Source organism: Onychomys torridus, chromosome 21 (assembly GCF_903995425.1).
Source record: "Onychomys torridus chromosome 21, mOncTor1.1, whole genome shotgun sequence".
Taxonomy (NCBI): Eukaryota; Metazoa; Chordata; class Mammalia; order Rodentia; family Cricetidae; genus Onychomys; species Onychomys torridus.
Window position 1 is genome coordinate 32015186 of NC_050463.1, and position 14351 is coordinate 32029536.

At 48.4% G+C, this 14351-nt stretch overlaps 1 protein-coding gene across 1 annotated transcript in view; it reads right to left on the reverse strand.

The window, feature by feature from the left end:
• Positions 1–740: 740 nt before the first annotated feature.
• The window catches only part of Plb1 (phospholipase B1), a 94820-nt gene continuing 81209 nt past the window's right edge, over positions 741–14351 (reverse strand). The window contains exons 48-54 of the mRNA XM_036171024.1: positions 13279–13344; positions 12754–12848; positions 11890–11965; positions 10723–10827; positions 10149–10244; positions 3190–3264; positions 741–2017 (exon numbers count right to left, since the gene is read on the reverse strand). Of these exons, the coding sequence (XP_036026917.1) occupies positions 1823–2017; positions 3190–3264; positions 10149–10244; positions 10723–10827; positions 11890–11965; positions 12754–12848; positions 13279–13344 (708 nt within the window). The 3' untranslated portion in view covers positions 741–1822. The remainder of the gene's footprint in view (positions 2018–3189; positions 3265–10148; positions 10245–10722; positions 10828–11889; positions 11966–12753; positions 12849–13278; positions 13345–14351) is intronic.

Below are 14351 nucleotides of genomic sequence, written 5' to 3' on the forward strand. Positions count from 1 at the left end.
TATAGGTTTTGTTCATGGGGTGGCTTTGGGCGTAGTACACTGTCAGTGCACAAAGGTCATGAGTCCCTCATCCAAAATGTGTGGGATCTGAGTGTCTTGGATTCTGCATTTTTTTTTTTTTTTTAGTATCTATATGTATATAGTTGAGATGCTTTAAGGATGGAACCCAAGCCTAAAGATGAGACCCACTTTTGTCCCAGACAAACCACCAACTACAAGTAGTCTGCAGGGAACTACACACAATGTTTCAATGCATCCGTCATTTGGGGTCAAGTATGGAACTTTCCACTTGAGGGGCCATGTTGGTGTTGAGTCAGGTGTTCTCTGGGGTTGGGATGGAAAGAGGAATGGGGACTGGAAGAAATGTCACATGGTTTGGGACTCCTAGATTTAATAGGTCATCTCCAACGAGAGGTACCTAGGGCTGTGTTGTCACAGTTCATGGAATGAACAGGCTGTGACGCACTATTCATAGTGTCAGACATGGAAGCCTAGGAGAACAAAGACACTGAGCATGGTCCCTCTTGTTTATCTTCCCCCCAAAGAGATAAACTCCCAGGAGAGGAATTCAGTCGGTCTCTATGCCTTGAGATTACTGCCTGGTACCAAGGGCCCACCCCTGGGCTTTGCCTCAACCTTTTACTAAGAATGACACGTTTTCATTCGTACAGTGTTTAGGGGTAACAAAGTGTTGTGAGGCAAGAAAAATGGGTGCTTGCATTCCAATTTTATTACTACAGGGTCTGAGAAGTTGAGCTGGAGAACAGGGTTTGAACGTGTGGAGTTTTAACGTGCATTGTCACCCCAGGCTTTGTAATTGTAGAGATGCTAACATGAAGACGACCATGTGGACCTTTTGGATTCTCACTAGGTTCCTCTGAGGTGCAATTCACGTGGCATACAATTATTTCTAAAAAAGAACTCATTGGCACTTAGTACATTTGCAGTGATGATCACCACCACCGTTTTCAAAGTGTCCTTCCCTGGGGTTAGGTGGAGAATATATATGAGGCATGCAGCTCTAGCCTTGCCCTGGACCAATGGTCTGTATCTTCAGATTTCTCTCAGACATCAGCTAATGCAGAACTAGGAATTACCTAAAATTAGCACCATTTGAAAGGTTGAGGGAGACATGACATAATTCATATCCCAATCTAGTTTTCTTCCAAAATGGCATACTCCCTTCCAGGGAAACTCCCTGAGCAACCAAACCCATCTCCCAGTAATCAACTACATTATCCAAGAGCCGCCTCTTGGTTGGAAGGAATTTGTCTTCCCAGCCAGACTGTGACATGCATAGCTCAGGATCATCCCAATGCTCTCATTGTCTCAGGTACAAGGCGAAACAGTATGCTGAGTGCATACCTACCTGTTGGGTGGAATAGAACAGGGACCAGTCACCATCAGGTGACCAGTGTCTTCATTTCTTTTAAACTGTGGGTTTGGTGAGTGACAAGATATGCTTGTCATAGGGTTTTGCGATGGAGCTGGACAGGGCCAGTCTAGATTCTGGTCTTAGTCCCCAGGCAACCCTGCCTGGTTTAGGACCCAAGACACTCTGGCTCCCATACTTGTATATGCATCAGATGGAGGGCGAGAGCAAGGGCTAGCCTAAGCTAAGAATAAAGCAGTCTTTCACTAAAGGCTCTGGCCCCCCATAAACCTGGGAGCAGGCAGGTTCCCAAGAAGTTGTGACAGTCTCTTTGGCTTCTGAGGGCACCAGGATAGAAGCAAGGTTGGCCACAGTCCAGGGCTGTTGCAGCTGAAGGCCTGGTGAGGAGTGTAACTAGGACTTTGGATGAAGATCCACCCACTCAGGGTCCTAGAAACTGGCAGTGTTCGGAACCTCCTTTTGGGGGTGTCTCATGGCTCTGCACAGCATCATTCCAAGGATGCCAACCACCAGGCCACCTCCTGCTGCCACTGGTACTGCCCAGTACAGCACGTTCGAGGATGCTTCGGCCGCCTGGTCTGGAAGGAGCTGACTATTCCGAAGGGTGTAGAGGAAAGGTCTTTCCTAGGGAAGGAGGCAAGAGGATCAGAGGCTAACGGGCTCTATCTACCCATCCATCTGCCCAAATCCCATCTCTAAAACAGTGCAACGACCTCCTTGTTGTGTGTTCTTGTAAATCTCCTTCATGTTGTACCTGAACCTTCCCTGTGAGGATGGGTCTCTCAAGGGATCAACACCCAGCTATAACCTCTTTGGTTTCCCACCAGCCTTTCCTTTCAAATGTGAGTTTGAAAGGTGGGGAGTTGGTAAAAGCTACTGTTGGAAGAGTCTTGGGGGGTGCTGGCTGATTGGGGTCTTTCCCATCCCAGGAGTGCCTAGGGCTCAGGACAAGTCAAGGCAACAGGAGACCTGGTCTTGGAGTGGATTCAAGCACCCAAGTGGGAAGTGGATGGGAGGGCAGGCATCTGAGCCTGCCTCCTACCGCCCTCTTAGTAAACAAACCTCAAGCACTGCTGTAAGGGCCTGGGTTAGGAGCTCCGATAAGCACCTGAGGACTATCCTCTCACTGTCCAGGAGGAAGACATGCAGAAACAGCCACATTAAAGCGGAGAGGGTACACACAGAAGAGAGAGCCCCCACCCCAGGGGATGTTTGCGGGCAGGAGCAGTAGACTAAGATGATGGAGAGAAGCCCAGGGGATAAGGGATCAATGGGGTGAGAAGGAGGTGTACACTTTCACAGGCAAAGCCCACAGCAAACCTACGTAAACCACACATGCACACTACTGGGACTCCTCTGGGAAGGGGGTCCGTGGGTAATAGTAAGAGGCAGGTCTCCCCTCTGGGCAGCGGTGACCAGATAAGGATTCCAACATCCCTGACAAGACTGGGGTTACTTTCCAGGACGTGTCTAGAAGCAAGTGAAGGGTGATGGACAAGAGAAGAGCTGGAGGGACAGGTGGGAACAGTGTCTGCATGGTCACCTCCCTTCCCTGAGCTCCTAGCATAGGGCTGGACACTACAAGATCCTCAAGTCCTTCTGAAGTAAAGTAGTTCAGGTATCTAGCCAGCACTGTCTGGCGTGACTCCTCTCTGCCATTGCGTCGTTGGCTCCTGCTTCCCCCATGGTGTGGCAGTCAGAAGGGAAAGTTGTGATGCAGTGAGTGAGTGGCAGTATGTTCAGGTCCCGCCCCAACACATGCAGTCAACGTAAGGCAGGTGGGGTTGCTCACTCACAGGTGAAGGACACTTGAGTTTGGTTCGGCTGTATGTGAAGTTATTGGAGGTCATCTTGCGGCCCACTGGTTCCAGCTGGAAAGAGAAAAAAAAAAAAGATACCTTGATCTGGCTTCCATGGGATCCCCTTCTGGAAGTGGGTTCAAACCAGCAACTTGCTAAGATCTGCTGCACAGCATAGCAGCTCTGTCTGGAGCTGACTTTTGACTCACAGGGAGAAAAGTCTGTCTGAATAGGGCAGGACCCCTGAGTTGATGCCTCCAGACTTACCCAGAAGGACCCCAGGGCCCCAGGAAAGAACGATGCATCTGTCATGAATCTCTTAAAGATCTGGGACCAGAATGCCCACTGCCTCTCCACTCGTGGGTGGTAGTGATTGCAGACACCGTATCTTCAATTTTATCAAATGGTGATCATATTTACCAACTTGTCCCAGTGTGTGCAGCTAGTCAGTTTCAGGAGAACTTTGAAAGCATATTGGTTACCATGACATCCTTACTACACTTGGCTTGCCAACCTTAAACTGGAATCTTACTGGAACTGTTTTATGGGTTGTCACACAGATGAAAACATTTACTTGAAATATCCCAGGGAACAGCTGTGGTTCGGTGGGGTGCTGTTAAAAGCTTCCGTATCAGACTCTGGGGCAAGTAGCAGGAATATGACATACCTCCACCCTAGCAACTTGAGGTAGTTGTCTGTCCTGGGCGTGTGTCCCCAGGGGAGGAGAAGATCAGGCACTTTGAACTGGTCTGGCCTTTTCCTACTACTGTGTGATTTGCATCAGGTCTGTTCTTGGCCACCAAGCCCTGACAACACAGGAAGTACATACTCTCTCCATGCTGGTGACTTGGGGCCTGATCTGAATGTCTTCCACACCCATTTCTTGGGAACTCGGAAAAAGAATGACTCTGGGCTTGGAAGAGATGAGCCATGAGCCCATGCCGGAGCCCTGGCTCAGCTAACAGTGACCATGCCGGGCCAGCCAGTTGCCTTCTCCAAGGCGGCGGGATGGCTGGTATGAACTGAGGTGGAATTTCTAGGACATTTATTTCAGGGCTTCCAGAGAAAGGATGACATGGAAGCATCCATGGACTGGGATGGGTTATGGATGCAGATCCAATTCCACTTTCTCGGAGTCAACTGCGCTCTAGCCAACAGAAGCGCTGGGGACAGAGGGAAGGTTAAAGGTCAGGCTGGCTGATTCCCAGGGCTGCTCTGAGAACTTACTGGCACAGAGGAGGACTGTGACCCTGCGGGTTCAATGAGCCTCCATCAATTTTCTTTTCCTGTTGCTGACCCCCAAAGTGCATCTACCTTAAGCCTCCATCACCTGGGCTGCTGTTCTTTTTTGTTTGTTTGGTTGGTTTTCCGAGACAGGATTTCTCTGTAGCTTTGGAGCCTGTCCTGGACTAGCTCTGTAGATCAGGCTGGCCTCTACATTGGTTGAACTAATGTCACTTTTCTGTTGTGGTTGTCAAATCTCACCTGGACTTTCCCATTTGAGCTTTTGCCTGTGGCAGACCCCAATACCTCTGTGTCAATGTCTAGGAGGCAGCTCCCCCTTCCCATGTCCGAAACGGAACGCGATTTCCAAGTAGATGGATGTCTCGTTTGCTATTTGATCATCTGCTTCAGGTCTTAGACCCCAAACCCAGAAGCCCCTCCCTAGTCACCTCCCGGGATCAGCCAGTTTTAAATACACGCCAGGACGATCACAGCTCCCCTGCATGGCTGTCACCCTGGGCCCAGCCACATGGCATGCATGGCATCTTTCTGCTGCTGTCCTTGATCCCAGCCCATGCCTGCACAGTAACTAGAGGGCAAACGGGAACCCATCAGCCCCTTGTTTAAAACAGCTGAGGATGTGGCCCTTGTCTGCCTTTCTGACCCTGGCTCCTGACTGCTGGAGCATCACACACCGGCCTGTATGTGCCTCAGAAGCTTCACGCTCATTCCTGACTCCACGCCACAGGGCTCCTATTTCTTCTCCCTGGAACACTGTGTCCCAGACCTCTGCCTGCCTGGCAACCTCATGACATTCAGGTCACAGGCCATCAGTGTCGCCCTCACCACCACCCTAGGTCCCCACCTCCCTGCTTTACTGCTTGTAAATTAAATGCAGTGGGTTGTACGGGACCTTGTGTTGGCCTGTCTAACTTGAATATCATTTGTCTTCTCCTGGCCACAAGGTTCACACTCCGTGAGAGCAGGGTTATTCTTTACTTCGTTGTGTTTTGGGCACCCAGAACAGTACCTATCACGTAGTAGTGCTGGATAGTGGTTGATGAATGGATGGAGAAATGGAAGTCTGAGGGTCTTGAAGGGAAAAAGGCCTGGTGCATCCCCAGCATGAGGAGTTTTTTTCTAGAACCAACCTTTCCTAACACAGGCGCTGTGGGGTACCCAGGATGCAACCAATCTCAGGGCTCGGCAAGGCGCAGTGGAGCTGGCGGCCACCGGCCCAGGGAGGTAAGAGAGGGGTCCCTGGGGTAGCTTCCCCTTGAGTGTTTAGACTAGGCAAGGAAGTGAGAACATCCCTCCCCCACCCCAAAAAAAAAAGAAAACCCAAGGTAAAACTGCAAAGGAAAGGCAGGGGTTCCTTAGCATGGTGGCCAGAGAAAGGGATTGGAGCCAGGTTCCCAAAAGCTTTGTATGCTACACCAAAGGGTCCTAACCTGTTCCCTTCCTATCTGTCATAGTGGCACATGACTTTAATCCTTGCGGTTAGACAGATAGATCTGTTGGTTCTAGACCAGCTTGGTTATATGGCCAGTCGGGGATATAGAGTGGGACCCTGTCTCAAAAAGAAGAAAGAAAAGAGCATCTACTCCAGACAAATTATCAATTATATATCAATGTATCTCTCTGTGTGTGCATATGAGAACAGTTGCCTTCAAAGACCAGAAGGGCACCGGATCCCCTGGTGTCACAGGCAATTGTAAACTCCCTGCGTTGGGTAGGTTTTTGTCAACTTGACCTAATGCTATAGATGTCTGAGAAGAGGGAACCGCAATTGATAAAATACCTCCATAAGATTGGATTGTAAGTAAGCCTATGACATGTTTTCTTAATGAGTGATTGATGTGGGGACAACCTTGCCCGTTGTGGGCAGTGCCCCTGGATGATAGAAGAAAGCAGGTTGAGCAAGCCAGTAAGCAGTGTTCCTCCAGGTTCCTGCTTGAGTTCATGCCCTGGCTTCCTCCACGGATGGACTGAGCTGTGCTGTGGAACTGTAAGCTGAAATAAACCCCAAGTTTCTCGTAGGTTTCTATTGCTGCTATAAAACATCATCCCCTAACACTGTCCAACATTGGTGGGAACTGAACTTGGGTTCTCTGCAAGAGCAGTATGCACTCTTAAGCTATATGACATCTCCAGCCCCATTGCTATATTTTAAAAGTACTATTTCTGGAAGCTAACAAAGAGAGAAACAAATACATTGCAAATAAGCAGCTGATCATTTGGGTAAAGAGAACATACATGACCAGTACTCAGAAGGGCTCCTCCTGCACTTCCCCTTAATCCTGCTCAAAGAGAGATCACCAGGAGAGACTTTTAATGCCTTACAGTCACCTGCTTGCCTTTGAGGTAGGTGTGTGTGTGTACATATACTGTTGAAGTTTGCTTACTCTTGGTGTGTGAAAATACCAGCTTAACAGATGTACAATAGTTTGTTGATAGACACTTGGTTATGTGTGTAGTGCTGCTATGAAAACTATAGTATGTATCTTTTTAGTGGACACTTGTATACTCTTCTCTCCAGGAGAGAATTGTTGGGTCTCAGGAAATACTCATACTCAGCACTGTTAGATACACAAGAGCTTGTCGAAGTGGTTGTAAACACTCAGCTACATTTAAAAGTCACCAGAGGATGGTCTAGGGAGATGGCTCCAGAGGACTGTCACATCTAGCAGGGGTGAGAACTGTCGTATAGTGGCTGAGTCTAGAGAGAGGGATGCTGAGGGGGAGGAGATGGGATTACATTGGCATAGGGTTTGTAGATCAGGGAATACTATGTGGCAGTGGTGGAATGGGTCTCTAGAGGAAGAAGTCTGGATTATTAAGCCAGGAGAGGCAAGAGATGTCGTGACATAAAGTGCATTCGGTGCCCTGGGATCATCAGCCAAAGTGCAGACACTATGTCATAGGACTAATTATGAGACATGAATTCACCGGCTGTATATGTGCTTATCAGGCTGGGAGTGGGAGGGAGAGAGGTTGGTGTTATGGCTGGGCCACCAGAGGAAGACATGGACTCTTGCTTCAGCCGAGCCCCTAACCAGCTGTGTGAGGCTAGGCAAACTGGCTCATGTCTCCAGATTTCAGTTACAAAGTGTTCCAGCTGGACGGCCCCTCAGATCTGTTCCAGCTCTGACAGCCCATTTATCTGCTGTGACTCTAAGGGTGACATTCCAGGGAGACTGGAGAATTGGCAGAATGCTAGAGCTGTATGTCTGAGATGGTTTGGGATGAAAACATGGGACTCTGTAATTATTCCCCCAAATTATACAGGACAAGGGACACGGGGGTAGTTTAGGTTTTTGTTTTGTTTTGTTTTTAATTTGGGGTATGGCCGGGGGAACCCAGGCTGTCTTGTGTTACCAGTGTTTTTCAACCCCTTCCTCCTGCCTTCATGGAACAGAAGCCCCTAGAAAAGGTACAAAGCATGTTAATCCTCACAGCAGAGACCAATGGACTTGCTCGTGTTGGAGCATCCATCTGGCCATGGAGCCTCAGGAGACCCTCAAGAGTCCCAGCTGTAAGCAGATGTGGCTTGATGGAAAAGTTGGGAAGGGAAGAACAGGAACTTGGCTTTTGCCTCAGATCTTTGGGGGGAACATAGACAGGAGACAGATTCCCATTCCATGGAGAGATGTTCAAAGGAAAAATGTCATGGGACTTTGTTATTGAAGGACAGTTGTCACCAAAAGAAACAACTAGGAATTGTGGTCTATAAACTTTAGTTTAAAAAAAACAAAACAAAAAAAAAAAACGTGTAAAAATGTCCAGGTTGTGTGTGCAGGCCCTTGGGAGACAGAGTCAGAGTTCAAGGCTAATCACAGCAACCTAGTGAGACATCCTTTTTAAAATGTAAGATGACTCTTGGGAATGTAGCTCAGTGGCAGAGAGTTATATATATATGTGATGCCCTCAGTTCAGTACCTAGTAAGAAAACAATGAAACACCCACATCAAAGCCAGATACAGCTGTCATTCTGGCATTTGGGAGGCAAGAATCAAGCCAGTCTGGTCTATAAGAACCAAGAAAATCAAGATAAACTGAGGGAAGCAGGTAGAGGGAAATTCAGAGATTTTTGGATGGCAATTTAGACTCTTGTGCTGAAAAGAGGATGATGGGAAGTTCTGGAATGGGGATGTCAGTGGGAGGAAAACCCCAAAAACAACAGGAATGGAAGAAAGCTGAGTCTGCAATTAAATAGGCTTACATGGAACTTTGGTTGCTAGAGAGGAGGAGGGAGCTAGGGAGAAAGTCAATATTGTGAGCCAGCTGAGGAAGGCACTGGGCAACGTGGAGTTGCTGACAGGTGTGGGAATATTTGCCCAGCGGTGGTTGGCACGGCCACCCTAGGCTTGAAACCGCAATAAAGAGCATGGGTGTAGATGGTTCAGTTACCATGGGAAACATGCAGGCCAGTGGGGTTTTGAGTTGCCGTGGAGCCTAGATCAAAGGCCGGGAAAGCGCTTCATTTGCTGAGTCAGATGATGTAGGCATCAGGGGTGATGGGTGAGGCACAAGGACACCTACCTAACCCTGGGGGCCCAGGACTGCATGTTCATCTTGTAAGGTTCTCTCCCTCTCCAGTGGAAAGGACTGGGCTAGGTCTCCACCGGGAAGAGCAGGCTGTGTGGATGTTGCCTTTGCGGTGTCTATAGAAAAAGACTAGGTACTGAAGGGTAATGGGGCTGACATTTGTCCAAACCAATGACTGTGCTGACACTATTATTAGTCATTATTTCACAGATGTTGATACCGGTGAACAGAGAGACCATTTGCTCAAAGATGTACAGCTGGTACTCTCGTCCAGTCTGTTTCACTGCAAAGCTATTTGCTTAGCAATGCCTAGGAAATGCTACAAGTGTGCAAATGTGTTTATAAATACATACACATTCTTTAAAAAGGCAGGTGTACATATTTAAGTAAAGGTGCTTACTGGCCAGCCTTCTGACCTGAGTTCAAAGCCCAGAAACCACATGGTAGAAGAGAGCTGACTCCTACAAGTTGCTCTGACCCCCACATAGACGCTGTGGCATGTGTACACACAATAAGTAAAACATTTTTTTTTTCAGTGAGGTAACTCAGGAACTAAAAAGAAGCACTTGGCATCCAAGTCTGATGAGCTGAACTTGATCTCTGAAACCCACTGCTGTGAAGTAATCCTTTTGCACACTGTGAAGATGTGTTGTTCTCATTGTTAATAAAGAGCTGACTGGCCTATAGCTGGGCAGGGGAGCCAAACTAGGAGGATGCTGGGAAGAAAAAGGGTGGAGACAGGGAGACAAGCAAGATAAACGTGCAGTGCTGAGAGAAGGTACTGCCACGTGGCAGAGGGTAGATAAGAAATACGGGTTAATAACTTGTAAGAGCTAGTTCATATAAAGCCTAAGCTATCGGCTGAGCATTTATAATTAATAATAAATCTCTGTGCGGTTATTTGGGAGTGGGCTGGTGGGACAGAGCTGACTGGAAATCCTGATGAAAAATTGTGCCTACAACCCACAGTGGAAGGAGAGATTTGTCCTCTAATGTCCACACCTTTCCACACTCAAATATATTAGGGGTTGAGCAGATGGCTCTGAGGGCAAGAACTTGCTGCTAAACCATGCTAAACATGAGGACGTGAATTAAAATTCCCAGAATCCACATGAAAAACCAACCATATCAGTAGTTTGTCCTCTTGTAGGAATGAGCCTGAGGTTGCCCCGTTAGCCACTTACCATGTTGTTCCAGAGGGCAATGGCCATCTCAGCATGCCCACGTTCTGAGAAGTGGAAACAGTCTTCAGAGAAGAAGGTCAGGTCTGTGACCCCTAGCTGTGGGAAGAGACAAGGGGAAGTTACCATCTGGACACGGTTGCCTGCTTCCCCTCCCACCCTCCCTTTAATTCTGCTTCTGCCTGCTTCAGATGCTGATGGAAAACCTTCTGGGTCTAGGGTTTTGTTTTTAGCAAGCATGAATTGTAGCTTCCCTAGCTCATCCGGGTCCTGGAATTGAAGAGACGATGATTTTAGAAAGACTTTCCATTCTGGGGCGGGAGGTAACTTGGTGAGAGTGCGCTGCTTGGTCACAATTCATTTTATCTTTTTTTAAAGAATGTCTAAGTTCTAATCTCTCTCTCTCTCTCTCTCTCTCTCTCTCTCTCTCTCTCTCTCTCACACACACACACACACACACACACACACACACACACACACCCCGTTGAAAAAAAAGATTCCTTTGGGAGTCTTCCTGGAGCAAGACCATAAACATGAAGCTGCATGCAAAAGCTTCCGAGAAACAGCTGCAGCTTACCTCAGTCAGCGGGATGAGGGTTTGCCGGAAGAAAGGCTGTACGACCACTGCAAAGTCCTCACGCTGCACATACTGGGGCAGGTAGACGAGCCCGGAGACGGCACTCTGCGGATGAAGGGGCTGCTCAACCCGACTGGCAAGGCTAGACAGGGCCTACTTTAGCTGCCCTGGGATGGTTGGGACAGGCGTGGACCCACCCTAGATCAAAGGAACTTAAAGAGACTCTACTGACCCACACATGGATTCATCCTGCTTGTAACGAACACCCTCCTCTTTGGGGCCCTGTGCTGACTGTCAGGATCAGAGTCCAGGCTTAGAGACGTTCTCCATTCACAGGCTCTATTAGCTTCATTCTAAGAGGCTACATCTGAGCCATTGATGACTTTGCATTGGCCACGGGTCTGGCTGCCCTCACTGCATGGGGAGTATCTCACCAGCTCTCCAAAAATGCCCAAGAATTTAGGATGACCAGGGTAGAGAGCCCATGGGTTTTGGACTACAGTATCAAAACATGGGATATTAAAAGGATTAAATTATAAACACATGTAATAAAGACTTCATGATTCATCTGGTAAATGGAGGCAAAAGGGGAAGACACGAGCAGCATAGGTAACTCGAAGGTCCTTCTGGTGTGGAACTAACTTGATCTGGGGAGGCTGTGGAAGTGAGGAGGGAGTCACAGGGACTTCCAAGAGGAGTATTACTTGCCTCATGAAGAGGGATTAGTCTGCAACAAGGCTCTGGGTAGGCTTATCCCAAGAGGATAACACAGATGTGCAGGAGTATTAGGGAAGTAGATATCAGTAGGCTAAGTTTCCTGCTCCTGGGGAGGGGGGAGTGGAAGGAAGCAGGAGCCAGGTACACGAACCAGTCCCCTTCTAAAGGTTATAGGTAAGGAATGTGGCCTCCACTGTGTGACAGCTACCAAAGGCAAATGCTATCACTTGCTCAGGGCTGACCCTGAGCCAGCAGGCAGGGTTTCTTCCAGCTGTCCCTTGGAGGTCTCCACGCCATCTTTCACTGACCTTGGTATCCAATTTGCCCAGATAAATACGTTGAGAGATAGGATCTGCATTTTAGGGAGTCACCGGCTCTCAGCCAACCCTTGGCTCAGAGAGCGCAGCATGGGTTCCCATCCTGGACGGGAAGAAGAGCACCAAGACTCACCTGGAGCTTCCAGTTTACTTTCTTCAGCTCCTGCATCGCCGTGGGGTTTTGAGCATGTTTAAAGCAACTGCAGTTCCTATGAGACAAGAAATGGTGCCTTGAGGCTCCTTGGGGTGGCTCATCTGTGCCCTCCTGACAGGAGTTTCTGCCTGTGCTGCTCAATGGATACGGAAAGGGGCGGGGCTGGACACACAAGTATCCCTACAAAACTTGGAGCCAAGTCACAGAGCCCTAACTCAGGATTGAGATTTAAATAAAAAAAAAGGGTGCCATGGTTGGGACCATCAACATTCCCTAAAATCTCAAGCGCAGAACAAAGGCTTGCTTGGTTCCAATTTTTGGCACTATGGGGTGATAGTAGACCCTTTAGGAGGTGGAGCCTACTTGAAGGCAATTAGTCACTGCTATAGCAAGAAATCCAAGGGAGTCTATTTAAGGGTATTAGGGAGTTTGTTATGTTATACACTGGGGAAAATAACTCATTAAACAAGATGGGCAAAATTGTTGCAGAATGCTGGAAGGCTGATGTTTTAACCCACACTGCTCCTGCCAACTGAGTTAGTCCACACTATCTAAGTCCACCAGGAAGAGAAGGGGTGAGTGTATGTGCCCCTCCGGTCTTAAGCTAGTCCCATGGCCATGCCCTAGGGGCTGGGGCTTCAATGTGACAGGTGGAACAGGTACCCACAACATCTCCCTTTTCATCTAAACAAGAAAGTACTAACATCACAAAACTGTATACAGTAGGAACGACCCTGGGATTAAGGGTTCCATGCATCTGGTTCTACAGGCACTTCCAAGTATTTTCTAGGTCCCTGGCTTCTGGTCCTGCCCACCCCAGGCAACCATGCCCTGCACACTTACTGAACTGCCAGCGGCATGGCACACTTCCCATCTTGGCCCTCATGCAGGCCAGCCAGCTCCATGACTTCCACCACATTGATGAAAACCCTGGGAAGCTACAGGAAGCAGAGGCATGGGTTTCATGAGTTTGAGGTAGTGGGTGGAGGTTGGAAGCCTGGAGGACAGGCTTCAATCTAACCTTGCCCTCCCTGATATTACCAGAGAAGAAATGGATGTCCAGGGAGGGGCCTATGTGATCGTACTGACTCTTTAGTAACTCACTTCATCAGGTAGAAAGCTGAGACTCAGAGAAATCCCAGCGCTAATGAAAACCACAGTGCCTGCCTTCAAACCCAGGCCTGCCGGCTCCAGTAGGAGGTCTTTGCTAGGCCATCATCCAGCTTGCAAGCCAGTTAGAAGCTGACCTACAGAGAACTGAGTAAAACTTGCCTAGATGCACCCAAGGAGGGGCCCTCCACACACGGCAGTCATGGGAAAGTTGTGCTTGCAGGACCAGGGAACTGACTGCTCATTACCCATTCCTACCTTCTCATAGAGGATGTCCAAGGCCTGCTGGATGTGCTTGACATACTCATTGGCTAAGAGGTTCTCCTGTAAAGGGAAAAGGAGGTTCTCTGTAGCTTTCTATTCTGGGGGGAAAAACCAGAGGGTGAACTGAGTGACTCCTGGCCCCAAGAGCCTTCTTGCATTCTTGAGAGACCCAGTGGTGTCCTTTTTCATAAACATACACTCTAAGGAGCAGAGATGAAATTGTTTACATGAGGGGCATTTCCCCACACCATGTGCCCGCAGGCAGTTCTGGGTATCCTCTGGTTTTCAGTGAGTCCTACAATCCAAGACACAGAAATATTGAAAGCTCTGTTGTGGGATATTTGTACACCATAGTGGAAAGCTGAATGGCCAATAGCTAGGAAGGATCTGTTTAAGGGTATTAGGGAGTTTGTTATGCTATAAACTGGGGGAAATAACTCATTAAACAAGATGGGCAAAATCGTTGCAGAGTCCTGGAAGGCTGATGTCTTAACCCATGCTGCTCCTGCCAACTGAGTCAGTCCACACCATCTAAGTCCATGAGGAAGACAAGGGGTAAGTGTACATGCCCCTCAGGTCTTAAGCTAGCCCCGAGGCCATGGGGCCATAGGAAGAGGTTAGGCAGGACTTCTGGGGACAGAGAGGACTCTGGGAAAAAGGGCAGAGTTGCCAGCCACAGAGACGACTCTGGGAAGAATGATGGAGTCACCAGCCCAACAGAGAAGAAATAGGAGGTACAAAGATGAAAGAGAGGTAACACCATGTGATAGCATGTAGATTAATATAAGTGGTTTAATTTAAATTATAAAGCCCTGGGGGTTAGGCCCTTCTTGCATACCCCAGGTCCCCAGGACTGAGGGAAGAGTCTAGAAGAGCTGAGCCTGTATGAAGGAAGATAATCACACCAGGCTCTCTGTGATCCACCAGGAGCTAAGAGCCTCCTGCCCGCTCCCAATAGTGACTGTCAAACATTCTACAACATCTTCAAAGTCCTGGCAGCTACCTTTTCCTAGCTGAATAAAATACAGGATGTCCCCAGCTTAGAACAAGCTGTATTCTAGAAGGGA